General features: G+C 36.5%; 1 protein-coding gene and 1 non-coding gene across 9 annotated transcripts in view; both read right to left on the bottom strand.

Annotated features, from left to right (window-relative positions):
- RXFP1 (relaxin family peptide receptor 1) overlaps positions 1–18,454 on the bottom strand; it is an 87,009-nt gene that overhangs the window by 40,109 nt on the left and 28,446 nt on the right. For 3 of the 8 annotated variants that reach the window (XM_033134501.1, XM_033134500.1, XM_033134502.1), the window contains exons 2-3: positions 11,926–12,063; positions 549–647 (exon numbers count right to left, since the gene is read on the bottom strand). In XM_033134501.1, the coding sequence (XP_032990392.1) occupies positions 549–647; positions 11,926–12,063 (237 nt within the window). Of the gene's footprint in view, positions 1–548; positions 648–11,901; positions 12,064–18,454 lie in introns of all 8 variants that reach the window. The other 5 variants (XM_033134507.1, XM_033134505.1, XM_033134504.1 and 2 more) reach the window with 4 other exon arrangements.
- On the bottom strand, positions 15,040–15,165 carry LOC117038614 (U6atac minor spliceosomal RNA). The gene has a single exon (XR_004425704.1). It is a non-coding gene; the product is annotated as a U6atac minor spliceosomal RNA (small nuclear RNA).

The following is an 18,454-nucleotide window of genomic DNA, read 5'->3' as shown; positions in this document are numbered from 1 at the left end:
TAGATCTTCCTGATCTAAAATATCATAGCCTTAATTCTTGAGGTTATACCCTCCCACACCCTCTCTTGTGCTTTTGGAGGTTTTTGGTATATCATTAGACATAGCAGGTTATAATTAAAAAGGCTTTTTTTTTTTTGTAGCTCTATAGTTTAGACCTCAGAAGATTTTTCACCTACAAACATTAAAATCCAAACAACTTTTCTGCTCTTCTACTTCCATAGTTTCCATTATATTAGTTTATAGTGACTGTAAAAAGGGGACATAAAATAATAACCCTGACTGACAGTAATTTTTGTTCACAATATCTGACATTATTTATTACTTTTACACTAAGATCCATGAATCATTTTTAAATAAAATACTCAAATTAAGACTGCATATCCGATAGAGTTTGCAATAAGAAAACTACAACTAACCTTTTTTTTAAAAAAACAAAACAAAAAGTATGTTGGATTCAACTTTTTTTTTTTTTTGGATTCAACTTTTAAAGATATGATGCCATACCATGGACTCATGGAAAAGGAGACTCAACAACTCTGATTACTTACGGCATTCTGATGTTTCTGCATCAAAGGAATATGGGAAAGTCATTGTGTAGTTATAGGTCAAGTATTTGTCAAGTTGCAAAGACCATCCATTGTTGTCTCCTAAAATAAAAACCAGAGAGCAGAAAAGTTCAAGAAAACAGAAATATTCTGGTTTATTGGGGGAAATGTTCCTCACTTTAAAATAAATGAGTGATTCTCAAACTCAGTGAGACAAACTTTATCTGGGAGCTTGGTACAAAGGTGAATTTCGGGCCCCAGTTCTAGAGATCCTGAGTTCATATGTCTGAGTTGGGTCTCGTAGTCTCCATTTTTAACAGGCACTCTAGGTGACTCTTCAGCCAAGCAGTATTTGGACTACACTTTAAGAAACAGTACTTTAGATGTACTGAAACGCAGCAGTGTTCTTGGCATGTGTTAAGATGGAAAGACTGTCACGACAGATAAATTAAAAAAGAAAGAAAACAACTTGAGTTGCTGAGAGGCAAATGCACTTGGATGTTGTTGAGTCACTGAAGGGACAGATCACGGGGAACACGGCCATCGTATCGTATAGCTGCAACAAGCCCTGAGTGGCTACTGAAGATTGACTCACTCAGCCTCCATTCTGCTCCCCCTTCACTGGTGTGTTCCTGTGTAGCAGAGACTGAAAAGCTTACAACGACCTTTCGCATCTCCTTTAAAGCTAGGACTTGGGGTGCACTCACGTGTATCTTGGTTAGGGGAAGAGAGGCAGAGGTCATTTTCCTGCAGCAGTGTCTAACACAGAGACATTGTGTGAAGAGGCAGCGTGGCAGTGGCTGGGCATTTCACGTGTTACCCGCTTGGTGAGTATCAAGACGCAGTGGTGTCGGTGGAAGGGGCAGCAGGGGCAGCTGCTGTCTCAGATTCTGGATTGCAGTGATGGGGGTGTGCCCTTGGCTTTAACGGCACCAGTGGGGATCTTGCTGACTCCCACTCTTCGAGCCCTTCTGAAAATTTTGTAATTACTAATTTCTGTTTGACATGCCTAGAATGGGTTCTGTTTCTTAAATTAAACCCTGATAGATACAGAGACCGACTGAATTATTGGATTAAAATATGGTTTAAATATGATTGGGCTTTTAGCTCATTTAGGGAGCTCAAGTGGAATCTCACGAATGAGAACAAAATAGTGCACTTTTTCTGAACCCATGAGTTTCAGTGTAGCTTACTTTTGGGGTCTCACTACAGGAATGTTAGTGACACTTTTCAGCATTCTCTGGCCTCTCCCATGTGGGTTCTGAGGGTTGGGTCAGGATCCTTATAAAGTGTTCTGCTCTACTGGGCTCCAGAATCGTCTGTGTTTCCTTGGCTGCCAGGTTTAGAATTTTATGGCATTAAATAGTCTTTCCTGGTTTAGCTGAGTTTGTTGACTTTTTGGCTGGTTTTCATTTTTAAAAACTTGGTTCATGTCTTTAGGTATTAAAAAGAAGAATTCTGTGAGAGATTTTAATTCCCCCATTTTAACAGAGAAATTGAATATTAGCACTTAGCATCTGAGAGAACTAATATTTAGCAAGTACCTAAAACATTGTACTGGGTAATTTATTTTATCCTCATAATTGCTCTACGTGGTCATTATTGTCATCTCCATTTACACACGAAGAAACTGATTCTGAGAAGTTTAAGTGAGTTACTGAGAAACATAATTATTTAAAATAACTAAATAATTAAAACAACATTATTTAAATTTTTCTTTTCTAGGCCAATAAATTATTTAATCAGTTTATATTCTACCTGTAGAATTCCAACTTTTTGTGACATCAGCTTTAAATATTTAGCTATTACTATTTGTTACCTATTTTTCTGTTATCTGTTTCATTTCCATTATTGAGGCTCTTATATCCGATTTGTGTGAATTATACAAACATTCATTTAAATAACAAACAGAAGTAGTTATTAGCTGGAATTTAAGCTCATCATTATTGTTATGCATGGAATCAATGAAAGTATTGCAAATCATCCAGGTATTACTAAATTTTTTAAAAAATAAATAAATTTTTACATTAATGTTATGAATATTTATCCATTGATAAATGTTATAAATAAAATATGTAAGATAAATCATTTGGCTCTGGATATGTTGAGGCATTGATTCTTTTTATAAATAATTTTTTTGTGTAGTGTCTGAAGGACTTCACCTCGTAGGCAGCCAGGGCCTGTTGCACTTTGTGGGGAGAGGAGGTGCACACTCATGTTCATGTTTATGTTCCTGACACATCCCCTGGGACCTCAGAGAAGAGCAATGGAAATCAGCTGAGGTGACAGCATTCCAGAGCACAGGCCTATTTCTGTGTTTCTTTGCTACTGTGAAATTCATCTGATCATGGGGCTGGGTGACTGCCAGAAGATGTTGATTTTCTCTTTAGTGAGCCCTATAGTTAACTGAACTTTTACAAATGAACTATTTCAATTTGCTACATTTTTTTATCATGAATAGTGCAGTCCTTAAAATCATAGGCTCTTTCCTAATCTTTTGTCCCCCACCATCACTCTCTTGCCCTTGTTCTGTTACAAGGGGTTCACTAGATATGGCCTTAGTTGCAACATTTTAGTCCAACAAATCCAAATGAGGTAGTTATTTATGTTGATTCTCTTCTCTGTGCCTTTCTTAATCTTACTCTTCTTTTTTTTCTTCTTTTCTACCTCGTTGTACCTCATCCCATGCCCACCAGTTGGAAAAAAAGAGGGAAAGGAAGAGAATAAGAGGTGATGTCAGAAGGGAAGTGGGGAATTTTAGAAGGCAGAAAGAAACAGGACAAATCTGCTTCTACTTCCCCAAGTCACAGAATATATCATGTAGGAGAGATCCCTTTTTAAACAGCAACATCTTCAAACAAACAAGCTTTTTAGTAATTAGTTATTACCTTCCGTTCTGCCTTCCCAAAGCATTTTTTTCCTCCCACCAGAAGGCAGGGATATATAAATAAGGAAATGTAGCCAAAATTGCAAAGTGGAAAGTAAGCATTTTTAAGAAAACAGCTTTTAGTATATGTGTTTCTGTATTTTAAATCCTGTATCCTTTATATTTTAAGGATGTATTGGGGCAGTGAGTAGAATGGTTTTTCATATTTTATTAATGATTTCACTGAAATTTGATTCTTTGATTTTCTTTTTTTGAGACATCATAGGGTAGTGTAAAAAGCACTGTACTAAGAGAGTATTATTAGGAGATTTGCTTTCCTGTATGTTTTGGTAATGCTGTATGAACAACACTGAGATTTATATATCTATGTGTATATATATATATATACACACATATACATATTATATATATACACATACACACATATGTAAAATATATATTATACATAAATTATATATAATACATATATTATATATTATACATATATTATACATTATAAATTAAAATATATATATTTATTAACCAAGATTTTTTTAGCTAAAAAAATGAATGTAATGAATGTAATGGTGCTGTGACATAGACCAAGAGAAATCTGGGTTTGCATGCTGCATGAACTCAACAGATATTTGCTAATTGAATGACTGAATGGATGAATGATGAGGTGATGTCCTCAAAGACACTTAGAGAAAACCCATCTCTCTTACGCTATAAGAAAAATTGGGAACCTGGGGTACTTATCAAAAATACAGGTTTCTAGGCTTCTCTACCGGAGATTCTGATTTATTTGGTTGGTATTGGGCCTGAGGATCTATATTTTCCATTAATGCCTTAGGTGACTCTTAGAACGAATGTTGGGATAACTACATCATGAGATTCACCCCAGTCAGCCTAGAGCCCTTCTCACATTGCAGCAGACAGCCAGCTTCAGTAACAGAAAAACCCTGTCAGCCAGAAGGAGCATATTTCTTTTCTTTAGCGAGGTTGCTGATTGTCAGTAACAGGTAGTCCAAAACACTCAAATGAGATTAATGTAAGAAATCTATAATTTAGGGCACTTTGCTTATATCTCTCTTGTTACAATTACTATAATTATATATATATATATATGTGTATATATATACATATATACATATAATATATACATACATATAATCTCCTTATGAAAGTGTAGTTGGAAATAACCTTCCTAATCTATGTATTTTTTATATACTTCAGTGACTACTAAGGTACTTTTTTAATGTAGTTAAAATGTCGTTCTTACTGGCTGTCATGAAGTGCATAAAGTATATAAAGTACTAAAATATTATTTCATTTGCACCAAATATTAGTTACAATTTAGTTTTGTGGATAAGTGGGTGCCACACACCACTGTGACTTCTGGACAATGCATCTCCCTCTCCTATGCTGTCAGATTCCCCTGTCATTGGCTTGGAGGGGGCAGGGAGGCTGGGTTTCAAGGCATGAGATCTGGATGGGAATGAGAAAGGTCTACGTTTCCGGCATGCACTTATTTGTCATGGTGCTGTATGCGGCTGGCTTGTCTCCTAGTTTCCCAGGATTCTCCTTGAGAAGAGAGTTCTGGGGTAAAAGATGTTTGGGAAATGCTGCATCCTATACCCCCGCTTGGAATTAATAATACATGCTAGTGTGATGAAAGGAGAACTCAGGCATTCATGAAATGTCTTTAATTTTGCTTAACCCTTTTTATAAGATACTTCTGCATTTGCAGAAGAAAGAGTGTATGTAGATTAGTGATTTTTGAAGCGCAGATCCAGGAGCAGCAGCATCAGCATTACTTGCAAACCTCAAAGTAAAGCAAATTCGTGGGCCCTAGAGGCACTGAATCAGAAACTCTGTAGATGGGGCCCAGCAATCTGCATTTTAACAAGCCCTCCAGCTTATCTGATGCCTACTAAAGTTTGAAAACCAGGGCTCTAGACTAATTAATCACTTTCTAGGTGCTCTGAATTGGGTAATAAAATTGTTTGCATTGGGAAGTGAATCATTTCAAAACTTTAACAGGTGTGATATTCACCTGCAGTGTTTGGTAAAAATACAAATTTCTGGGCTCTGCTTCTAGATTTGCAGAAGCCACCCCCAGGTTTCCTTGATGTCTGGATTTTGAATAATCAAAAGTTGAAGGACTGGGGTCTCTGTCAGAGACCAGGGACGATACTGGGTGTGCAACGATCTCTTTTATTTAAACGAAGGCCTAAATCCTACAGCTTACAAAGTATCCATGTTTACTGATGAATGAATGAATGAATAGGTGGTTAATCTATAAAGCTGGGATTTATGCAAAGCAGTGCATTCCTGATTCTAAGATATTTACTCAGTTTTCAGCAGCCATTCTTGGGACACAGTGGAGCATCTTTTTTTCAGAAGGTAATGATCCCTAGAGACCCTGGGCTATTAGAATAAACCTTGAGATGCAGCCTGACCTGGCAGAGGAATTCATGGAACTAGTTGGGTGGAATGTCCCTAAATAGGAATGATAATAGCAGTTTGCTGGATAGAATGCATTTGACTCTTTTTGGGCTGTTAGTACCTTTGGAGACAACTCTTTGAAGAAATTAAGGGGTGTAACATTATCCTGGGTATATTTTAAAGAAAATTGGAACCATTAAAGAAACTGTATTTTGTGTCCTATTGAGTAGGAAGTGTCCTAAGATGGAAAGTCTTTGTGGAGTTAATCCAAACACATTGAAGCATTGTTGGATAAACAGGTAAACACATTGAGGTAAAAAACATGGTTTTTGTTTATAGAAAAGTCAAGGGTTCAACTACTAGGTATTTCCAATGCTACTTTGGGAATAATAGAAAACCAATCTTTTTAAAAATATAATGCATGGTTGTATATTAATAAACATATTTATGTGACTTTTCCTCCTGTGTTTTTAATCTTAGAAAAGGCAAATGGCCAACTTTGATGGAATATTCTAAAATGAGAAGAGCTAAGTTCTGTATCACAACTGCCTGGCATTGTCTCATTTTGACAGCAGTATAAAAAGCTGTATTTAGAAAATGAAGGAGTATTTAGTGTTTCAGAATTTTAAATGCAGACCCAATTAAAAATTATGAGTCCTTGAATACACTTCAAACATTTTTATAATCCTATTAAAAACCATACATCACCATCACCACACTTATAAATAGATACTGTTTATCTAATTCTCATAGATTAGTAAGTGCCAAGCCAGGGACAGGAAAATATTCTGGGGTATTAACAAAGTTTTTCTTCTCTTGAATTCCTTGCACTCTATGTATGCCCTTTTTCCTATAGTAGGCAGTCAAAGTTTTCTGCTTTCATTGCCTTGGGGAATGGATGACGCAGAAATTTGCAGATAACAAAGGAGTCAAATACTATGTGATTTTCAAAAGTCTAGGTTTAGGCATTGATAATAGATTTGGAAAAACTAAAAGGAAAACCGGGCTTTGCTGTTCCTAGGCTAGACAAGAGACATGGACCAGAGAGGGAGAGGGTCTTCTTCCCCCGTCCTCCTCCCTGGGCTAAATCTTGGGGAAACCAGAAAGTCCTTACCTTCGTTACATCTGCAAGACCCTAGTTCCATATCAGGTCGCATTCTGAGGTTCTAGGTAGACATGAATTTTTAGTGGATACTAACCTATTATACCACCCAAAATGTATCAGAAGAGGTTTCCATTTTCCCTATGGATTATGGAAATACTAACATGGAAACAGAATTACCAACATCTTCATTCTTTGCCTGTAGACAAGGTTGCCAAAGTGTAGAGCAGGTGAGGGATGTACAAAGAAAGTCTATAGAGGGGAGGGAGGAATCAGAGTTTGGGTCTTCGTGGTGTAATGATTCAACCTGCCTCTAGCAGGGGGCTGAAGTTGGGGTTGTGTAATCGTACCCAGGAGCCCTCTTTGTACAGCCATCTGTTTATAATACAGAAGAAGATAAATGCTACCAAATTTTAATCTGGAAATACAAAAAGTCCCTTTTAAATAAACATCTCAATGTAGTGAATTCAATTGAAAACTTTAAATCTATTGCTTTTGCTTATATTGTGTACATGAAAAATGCTGTGATTTGATGTCTTTCTTATGCATTTTGTACTAACTTTTTAAAACATTCAGTAAAGTGTTTTGTTATAGAGAAACGGGTTTTCTAAGAAAACCAGGAACTTAATACCCAACTAAGAGTACTTGTTCAAGATGCCTGTGATAATACAAAAGTAACAGTTCTTTCTAAATATGATTAGTTCATATTACAGTTCAATATATGGGGAATCAATTTAATTTATTTGATGGTATTTCACTTTTTAAACTAACTCCCCTAAATTTTATTATCACTATTTCCATTTGACTTATTTCTCAATTTTAATAATTATTATTGGTGTCAATGTTTAAATAGCTTAAGAGAACAAGGGAGAGGTTTTTGAAGGTATGTTGTAGGATGCATTTTAAAAGGTTTATTAAGGAGAAAGGCCTCCTATCCATTAGAAAAATAATTTTTACTTGACAATATACTATTAAGTTATAAATGATTATTCTAAAGGTGATTTTTTAGCTGTGGGGTTTTCTTTTATTTATATGTTAAGATATTGCATTTTATGTGATTGCAAATATATTTAATGCTGCTTATTCAAATAAGCCAAGGTTTCCATGTTCTAAAAAGAACCAACTTTCTGACTTAATTTAATTAGACTTTAAATATAGATGTCTTAAAATTGAGTAGCCTGGGGAACTTAAATTATCCAAAAACTATAAAGTAAAGGAAAAAATAAACCTACAGCTGGTGAAGAAAATTAAAGCAATAAGAAGCAAGAAGAAATAACTACATCTCATAATTTTTATTACCTGGACTCTAAAGACAGGGGTGCGATTCTGCCATTCTTCCTGGGAAGTTTCAGCCTCCCCATGGATGCATGCAGCCTCCCCAGCAGCATGTCCACTGGTCAGCTATGCAGTTTTGATTGGAATTCTTGTGTGTTATTTCTTTTCTTTTCTTTTCTTTTTTTTTGTATTTTCAGATGACTACAACTAGTAAAGTGTCAGTTTTTCTTACAGAGACAAAAAAGGTTTAGATAATTGGTAATAATGGGGTTTGTTAGCAAGCTAAAACACTTGCATGCCATATTAAAAACTTGATTCTAGTTTATTTCTGCTGTGGCTACCATTTTGCATGCATGCCTGATTTGCTCACTGGGGCTTAGGTCATTGGTTCTCAGAATCTGCTGTGCATCAAAATGACACGAATAGCTTATCACTGGCAGAGTTTCTGAGTCAGTAGGTCTGGGATGGGGCCTGAAAATCTTTATTTCTCACAAATTTGTGGATGATGCTGATGGGTTTGGTCCAGAACTGCATTTGGAGATTTGCTGGTTTAGGTGAACTTCAAGAAAGCTATATGATTCTAGCAGAAGAAGACCGGGAACAGTTTAACCTAGTATTTGTTACATAGACAAGTCTTCATAAGAGTGGTGGACTTGGTTTGATGGAGAAAAGGATAGAGAAAAAGACAAGTATGAAATAGAAAGGAAAACTGAGAAGAGTAAAAAAAGGGACGGGGGACAGGTAGAGAGTCAAAATGGAAGCCAGGAGACGCAGAAAACCATGAGACAGAAAGAGAGAGGATGGCTCACAAACCTACAGCGAGGAGGATAAAAACAATGGGAGAAAGAAAGTCAAAGAGGTGGGGAAACAAAGAAACCATTATGGATAGATTCACTGGCCAGATTTCTGTTCTGATTAAGTGTTGTTTTCACAAAAGGTAAGCCCGTGCTTGTCATCAGAATTGAACTCTAACTATAAAGAAATAGGTCTATTATATTCTCTCTATTAATATTCACCAGGATTCAGTGTAATGAATATAATTTAGGGCCAAATATACAAATCTACATAATTCATCTCTATGAATGTAACTATAGTTACATCTTCAGGAGACGAGGCCCTGCAGACTTCCGCTTCACTGCCGGGTGCCACGTCTCTCCCATGAGAACAAGCCTGGCTTTGCCTGCTGGAGGACCAGAGCCAAGTCACCCGGTTGCCTCACACAAGGTCCCAGGTATGGCAACACAGCTGATGCACAGATTACTAAGATGCATGAGAGATTCCAACATGGCTGATTTTAGACAAACCTAGCCTGAGTTGTTGATCCACAGAATTGCTAGTAGTTAAATAAGAGGTTACTACGGTAAGTCACTAGGTTTGTAATACAGTTCCCGCTGACTGATGCACCAGCTAACATTTATCGAGTGCTAATTATATGTTAGATACTCCTCTATGCATCTTAGAAACATTCTCTCACTGAATCTCTTAACAACCCCTAGATATACTCCTGTCATTCCCATGTCCCGTAAAGAAAACAGCCAGGATTTATGCCCAGGCCCCCCCAGCTTGATCTCTACGCTCCAATGCCGTATGGCTTCCATCCGAATTTGCGGGTTGGTGAAAGCTGAGAAACGTATACAACTTTAAGGATTATTACTTTACAGATTGTTAATGTTTGTTACTTGGTCTCTTTAAATTTAGCACTAAAGCAAGAGTTTCCAAATCTGTTTCACTGAGAGACGACTTTTGGAGGTGAATTTGCTGCTCCTACCAGCAGCAAGTTCCTTTTCCTGCTTCCTGCCAACATTTCAATTGGTGGGGAGCTCTCAGGTCACTCTTCCTGCCTGAATTGCTAGCAAGTTGAAGGGGAAATGGTCGGCAGTTTAAAAAAATAATCTTGTGTATGTAGTATTGAGTTACTTTAAGATGATGCATCTATATCTATATATATTTTATATATTTATATGTATATACGTATTATACATATATTATAGAATATATATATATTTAAAGAAGAGAACACACATACACACACACATATTTAAAGATGAGAACACATATGTGTAGCCATTTAAATCAAAGGTAATTGTAGCTTAGGCTCACCATTTTAGATAGTGTGCTTATTCTTGACTTACGGCCACCACCTAGAGACAGTGTTCTGAAGTGTAATTTCTTCAAGGTGGTGACTTTAAAAGTTTATAATACTTGAGGGAGTGGTAACAGCCAGGCCTCTTCAGTGTATCAGTTCTTTTACAGCACTTAGAATTGTGTATGTCGTTGTCTTCCAAAAATAGTACCTTATTTCCCCATGACTGAGAAATCTCATTATTTTACATTATTAACCAAAGCTCATTTTTTCCAGTGAGTCAGATCCAGCCAATTAAAGTTCTTTTATAAATATGTGTTTTTGAGGCTTCAGACATTTGAACAAAATCCTAACCGAAAACCTAGTTTTCACAGATATTCTAACTGGCCAGAAGCCTTCCTTGTTGGTTTTATAGGGTCATAAATATGATGATTAAATAGTAGGTAATCTGGACGATTGTTTTTTTTCTTTTTTAGGAGACCCCAGTTTTCCTTCGTAGTAAACAAAAGATAAGAAAGAGTAAAAGCAGGAGTCGGGATGGGTAGCCTAGGAAGTTGACCACCCTCTCCAGGGTACAACGTGAGGCATCTTACTGGTTACACAAGTAACAAGTGACTGCATCCCGCGCCTGCAGCTGGAGAAGAAGAACCAGTTTCATGCACCAAGGCTAATCTCCTTGAACCGGACCTGACATTTAGCTAATTATAAGGTCATTATAATCTCATTTACATTGCAGTCACTATGACTCCCAGCATGCATTGGGTGCCATGACAGTTCCGGAGGAGCCAAATAAGGAAGACAGAGCAGGAAACTGAGGATCCCACCTCCTGGGAGGAAACTGAAGAGCCATGTCAATGGGATGTCATCAATTTCAGCTTTCGGGAGGCATACATACCCCTGCGGGAGGGACCTCTTCCATGCAACTCATTCTCTGAGTTTGCCTGCACTTCCCTCTCTAGTGTGTACTTTGATCTCAATAAAATTCCTGTGCTTTTTTGCATCGGCCTTGCTCTTGAATTCTTTCTCGTGTGTAGACAAGAACCTGGTCGCTGCTCCGGGTTGAGTCCTCTCCTGGTCATCCCCGTGAGCCAGCAGTAACACTTAAATAGTGCCTGCTGTATGCCTGCACTATTCTGACTCTCTACATTTAATCTTCCCCAATTCCCTTAGCGTAGCTACAATTTTTGAACCCTTTTACAACATGAGGAAACTGAGATAAAGATAGGGTAAAAAATATTCATAAGTTTACACAATCGGTTACTGTTTATACCCAGGCTCAAACCAGGCACTTTGGCTCAGAACTCACATTCTCCATTTCTACACCATTCTGCCTCTTCAGACCTTAACTGGGCAGATTTACAGGTTAAGACACGTAGTATTTGCAGAATCACTACTTTCCTGAAATACTGACTGTGATACTAATACATAGAAAAGAACGGATATTTTAAGCTAATGAAATCAATGTAAGATTTCCTTAAGTGACATATATTTTGTATTGCAATGTAGGTTTCTCTTTTCCATTTCTCTTTGTTACGAGAGGTCTCGGTGACGTCCCCTTCAGCCCTTTATCTCTGGTTCCTGCTGTGACTACAGGCGCTTCACTCACCACAGTTGTTCTCATCGGCTTGGTTCCCACAGTCGTCCACACCATTACAATGGAGAAGCTGTGGCAAGCACTTGGTGATATTCCCACAGGGGAAATAGCCAAGGGAGCAATTGACATCCTGTCCACTCCCATGAGAAACTGGGATGAGAAAGGGAAAGAAAGGTTAATACGAAAGTACTGCAAAACGTGGTTCCCTCCCCGTCCCCCCAATATCCTCCAGGCACGTACAACCCTCACCTTGCTTACTAGCCTGACACCAACTATTTTCCAAGAACCTCCACTGTAACAGAATGTTCTTTTCCATATCCTCAGAAGATGCCAGGATTCTCCTCTCTTTGCTTTTTCACATACTGTTTCCCTCCTGGAATGTCCTTCCCACCTCTTTTTTTCTACGAAATGCCTGCCTATACTTTACAGGTTAGCTCAGTTCCCTTATTTCCTTTCAAAATTTTTTTCAGCCAACCATTCTAAAAATCATGAATTTACTGCATTAGCTCAGATTCTAGGCTGGTCTGGTACTAGGAGGACGAAGAAGACATAGAGCAGGGGTGTCAAAACTGCGGCCCGCGGGCCAACTGCGGCCCGCAATCCATTGTTAATTGGCCCGCAGCAAATTCCAAAAATATATTTAGTTTACTTAAATAAACCAGGTGAGGCAATACGTACTTCACCTCGAGTGAGTGGCCCGGCTGTTTGTGTATTTTACCGCATATGGCCCTTGGTAAAAGACATTGAAAAAAGTTTGGACACCCCTGACATAGAGGATATCAGGCATGCAGATGCCATGTGCTCATTCTTACGAGTATTTGGACAGTTTCTAAGTGAGAGGCCCTGAGCATACAGCACTGAGGGTAACAAAAAGAGAGTTCCTGCTCTTTTCAGATTAACTTCTTTCATTTACTAACATGCATTTAAGGTTCCTCCTCCATATATTTTGTGGCTTAATGGCTCATTTCTTTTTGGTCCTGAATAATATTCCATTGTCTGGATGTACCATAGTTTATCCATTCACCTACTGAAGAACAGCTTGGTTGTGTGCAAATTTTGGCAATTATGAATAAAGCTGCTATAAACATCCATGTGCAGGTTTTTGCATGGACATAAGTTAACTATGCCATTTTAAAACTTCAGATTTATATAATTTCAAAGGTTATTGTAGACTCCAAATATAATTCTGTTGCTTATTAGCCTTACCAAGTTTGTAAATCTTTGACACTTTCCAGAATAACTGTCAATTATAAAGAAATACAAACAGAATAGTTTGAACAGTCAATAAAGTTATTATGTAAAAAACATACTTGTAGTCTATCATCAAAACATAAAAAGAATAAAAGTGTCTATTCCCTTTGTAAGATACAGTGAATTATTTTAATAATGGGGCAAGTGGTATTCTCATAGAGAAGCAATTACTTTACGTCAGGTTTTCACTGTACTTGGTGGTTTTAGAGCACATAATGTGATGAATGAAATAGTTGAATCTATGAAATAATAAGCTGTGTTGAAAATAGTGTTCCCATTTGTGAAATTATTTTTAAATTATTTATCAGTTTTTTTTCAACAAATTGATCAAAACAAAGGATCTGTATTCCACAGGACATCACTGGTAGAACATCATACATTTCAGAGACCTCAAGTATACATATAAATAAATTGATCTGCATTGAGACTACTTTCACATATTTATTAAGATAAAAGATAATCAGAAAATTCTTTGATAAATTGTCAATCTTCAGACAATTACTGTTTGAAGATGTTTTAACTAGACATAACTGCCTGTGTTTTCATGCTCTTTTCAAAACTCTTCTCAAAGTAACTTATTTTTCATGAATACTGTGTCCTGTCTTTAAAATTTATATTTAGAAGCAGAAATAGCTCTTCAATAATTCTGTATGAAATTAGTCCTACATTTTAATAGCATAATTCAACAGATATAAACTAAATCTTAAATAGTAAGTGATGTTTTTAAATAACTTTTTAATTTGCAAGTGATATCAAACTTAAATAGAAGTTGTAAATGCAGTGTGAAGAATGATTCCCTCCCACCCCAAACCATTTGAGAGTAAATTCTTGACCTAAGCTCCATCACCCCTAAAATTTTGGTGTGTATAAGCAAGAACATTCACCTAACTAATCACACTGGTACCATCAAAATCAGGAAATTAGTATTGATATCTTACTACCATTGAAACCTTAGAACCCATTCAAGTGTCACATATTGCCTCCAAAATGTCCTTCATAGTAAAATAATCTAGTTCACAACCATTCCTTGCATTTAATTGTCACATTTCTTTAGTTTCCTTTGATCTGGAATAGTTTCTCAGTCTTTCCTTCTCTTCTATGACCTTTACACTTTTGAAAATTGCAGGTTATTTTGTAGAATGTTCCTGAAGTTTGGCTATCTGATGTTGCATCATAATTAGATTTAGGTCTAGTCACTTCTCCACAATTTGTCACCCTTTGTTAAAATGGCAGATAAGCCATCAAGTCTCACAGCTTCTTTGAGTTTTCACTTTTTTTCTGTGGAGCACCACTTATACAAAATGCCCCTGCGTGCTGTTTTTGTCGTGTGCTAACCTAAATATTTTAATGGTTTGAAAATTTTAAAGGGGTGAGAGTAAGAGTGTATTTCAATAAGAATTACTTTAACTATCCTCTTCAGACTGATACTTCTCATACAGTCTCTGTGGCTTGGGTCCTAGTGGGGATTCACCTTTTCCAGCCTCTCTGGCTGCCGCCTTCTCTGGGTTTGGATTTCTTGCAAACTCCGTATCTCTTAGATCATGCTCATCATGCAGAGTAACTTAGCCTTCTTCCAAACATATGTATAGCCATAGCAGTCAGGCAGCAGGAATTATAAAGAACAACTAAAAAAAATCCACCCCCGTAAGCTTTTCCAAAGGATCACTATGTGTGACACTATTAGGTTATGGGATGGAACATAAAACAATATTGTAATTGAAATTGATTTTCTTATTGTGGCAAAATGTACATAACATAACATTTATCATTTTAATACATTGTGAATGTACTCTTTAGTGACATTACGTACATTCACATTATTGTGCGCCTATCACTACTATCTATCTCCAGAATTTTCCATCATCCCAAACTGGAAAAAAAAAAAGGCTAAATGCCACGAAATTGGTGACAATGCCTTAACCATATAAGTGTTGTGTAGGCCGGAGGGCCTCTTCCATCCTTGTCAAGGGGAGTGCTTGTTTTCCCCCTTTCTTTCAATACTTGAAAAATTTCTTGAATAACATAATCCCCTAATTATCTCTCTGGATCCAAAGCTGCCATGGTTATTACTACTTCACTTCAAAAGATGGATTCATACACTAAAGACACAGGAGAATAGCTGTTCTCACAGAAGTACCTTACTGAGCAAGTCCTGTTTTATTGAGTTTTTATAGTTCTTCCATTTTATATTAAAAAAATATAATTGTGGTAAGAACACTTAACATGGTATCTACGCTCAATAAATTTTTAAGTGCACAATACAGTATTGTTAACTAAGCGCACAATGTTGTCCAGTAGAGCTCTGAAACTTAGTCATTCTGTGTAACTGAAACTTATTTATACCTGTCAATTAGCAACTCCCTCTGGCCCCCTGCCTCCAGCCCCTGGCCACCACCATTCTACTCTGTGCTTTTATGAGTTTGACTACAATATTTTAAACACCTCTTGTAAGTAGAATCATGAGGTATTGTCCTTCTGTGATTGGCTTACTTCATTTAGCATAATGTCCTCAAGGTTCATCCATGTTCTCACATAGGGCAGAATTTCTTTCACAAAACGTATTGTTTGAATGTGAGGAATAGCTGGCTGCATTGGCTATGACCCTGTAATACATGGTGATGGAAAGAGAACTGACTCTGGGTGGTGAACACACAATATGAGATATAGATGATGTGTTACAGAATTGGGCACCTGAACTCTATGTAACTTTACTAACAATTGTCACCCCAATAAACTTTAATTGAAAAAAAAAGTAATCCAGAAAAGTTGGGTTCTGAATACATAAAAAAGTTTTAGGCTTAACCAATTGGTTTCACTTATATATTCTTTCTTTTTATATATGACAAAGATAATATTTAAAAAAAACTTTCCAAGTAAGTCTAAAGGCACTTGCAAAAGTATAAAATAAAATTTTACATGATAATAAAAAAGAGTGGTTGAAATGCCACCTTTGAATAGTTGAATAGTTTTGTATTTTAATTGGCATCCATATGGGCCTATAAAGGCTGCAAGTTGGATACACCAATAAAAAGTTGGTAAGAACAGACCCCAGTTTACTCAGAGCATTGAATCTTGGTCATTTAGTAACTGCATTTGATAACTAAAGTTGGAACAGAGTGTGCAGTGAAGAGAATGTGCCATTGTTCACTGACCAGTCAGTGTACAGCAAGTAGCTAAGCCCATGAAGTTTCTGTTTTGTTCTCTGCATATGTCCTTAGTATGTCTCCAGTGTTGTCAGTGCAGGCAGAGTCAGAGAAAAATCAGGAGATACTCAAAATTTATTACACATTACAGTATTTATAAGGATCGTGGCCCTGTCAGTTGGAAAGAATAAGAATAAAACTTTCATGTGATAGTGAAGACATTTGTGAAGGAAGTTGGCTGCTATTTATTTGGGGCACAGAACTCTGCCTACTTGAATTAGGTCATAAATGAAAGAAGCTACAGATAAAAGAGGTATGATTTCACAGGAAATACTGTAAAAGACTTTGAAATGGGCAAACAAGATAAGGTTTACTGGGCTAGATTATTTCCACCTTACATTGTCTTTGAATTTAAAACTACGTAAGTTGTAGAAAATGTATAGTAATGCAAATGATTGTGTCTATAGAAATGTAGATTGTGTCTGACAGAAACAGACTGTGAGATACATTGATGATTAGATCTTGGTCATTTTTGCATGTATTATGCAAATTTATTTCAGCATTCCTATTGATCTGTGTGTGTGTGTTTTGTATTCTCCTTTGACTTGGTTGTAACATCTTACTGGCTTTCTCACTAGTAAATGAGTTAAATAAAGTCTTTGAGACATTTTATTTTTATATGTGCATGAGAATTATAATTGTATCCCCTCCTCCCACCATTCCTCTTCCTCCTTCTTCTTCTACTTTTTAAAATATTGTTTAACAGGTGTGGGAACCCATTTGGAACCCCAAAGTTGGTATGAAGGTTATTTTAAGCTAACGACATTTGAGAATCAACAGATGCAGAAGGAAGTCTTCTGGGATCTTCCCTTATCTGACTAAAAGCAGAAACTTCTGGGAAATGAGGCTGCCATAAATTCCCTTTTTGGGAAGGTTCTACTCCCAGGAAAGAGACAAAGAGTAAACCTACCATAAATTTCCTTTGTGGGGGAATTTCATGGCCACGGAGAAGAGGGAAAGATTCTACTTACATCTACATAAATAAAGGTTATCAAAAATCTTCTTATCTTACCTTTCCTCTCTTAAAAACCTATTTGTCTTTCCTAGAATCCAATTTGTTTCTTTGCCCTAGAAGCCTTTTCTTGCCTTTCTTCTTTTCCCTAAGTCAGTCATACAAGTCCCTAACTTTAACCATTTAGTAGGTTAGATTCCCATTTAGCTCCTGTTGTGATGCATACAAATACACTTTTTCTCTTGTTAATTAATCTGCCTTTTGTCATTTTAACTTGCAGGCCCCAGGCACTGAACCCAAGAGAGCAGAGGAAAAGTTCCCCTCCCCTACACAGATCTAACTCAAACTTCAGGAATGTAGACTTTCAGACTAACTGCCACTGAAGGGTGTGCACTTGGAGTTTCTTCCTTACTGTTAGAGCTTCAGGTGGAGTCATCCTGGACATAAGAAACTCCACATACTGTGTCCTGGTAAAAAACTGTTGGCCCTAAAATAACCTCAGCTTGTTTGAGACGAAACCTCTGTTCATCCGGTATGGTAAAACTGTCCCTTTAATGGCTGTGGGTATTTTCAACGGTGATAAATTTTAGAATTAAACATAGAGATAATGAAATTAATAAAATGTATAATATTGGTAATGTATTTTAATATAGGAATAATCTGTGCTCATTGGGAATATAAAGTGTTTTTAAGTGTTTAAATGTTAGAGAGAATTAGGCAATTAACTTACTAATTTTAATTTAAATAAACATAATTGAATTTAAAATTGATTTTATGTTACCAGAAAATTTGACTCAGTCAATAAATAGTATTGAAATATTTAAGAGACTTTAACATTTACTAAACTTAAAATCTGTGTTATTGGATTTTCTAGCATTTTTAAGCAAACATTTAAATATTTAAAATAAAATCAATCATTACATATAAAATGCTATTTAGAATAGCTCAACCTATTTAACTTAGTCTTGAAAGGAACTAATTGCTAAAAGGAGTTCAGTTTATTCACCTTCAGTTAAATATTAATAAAGTACAAAGCGAAGGTGGTTTATTTTTTAAGATTCATAAATAGAACAATAAGGTTTGTAAAGTGAAGTTAGAGACTTAAGGAAACCAGGTTTTTTAATTTGTTGGTAAA

Source organism: Rhinolophus ferrumequinum, chromosome 18 (genome assembly GCF_004115265.2).
Source record: "Rhinolophus ferrumequinum isolate MPI-CBG mRhiFer1 chromosome 18, mRhiFer1_v1.p, whole genome shotgun sequence".
Taxonomy (NCBI): Eukaryota; Metazoa; Chordata; class Mammalia; order Chiroptera; family Rhinolophidae; genus Rhinolophus; species Rhinolophus ferrumequinum.
This window is presented reverse-complemented; position numbering and strand designations above follow the sequence as displayed.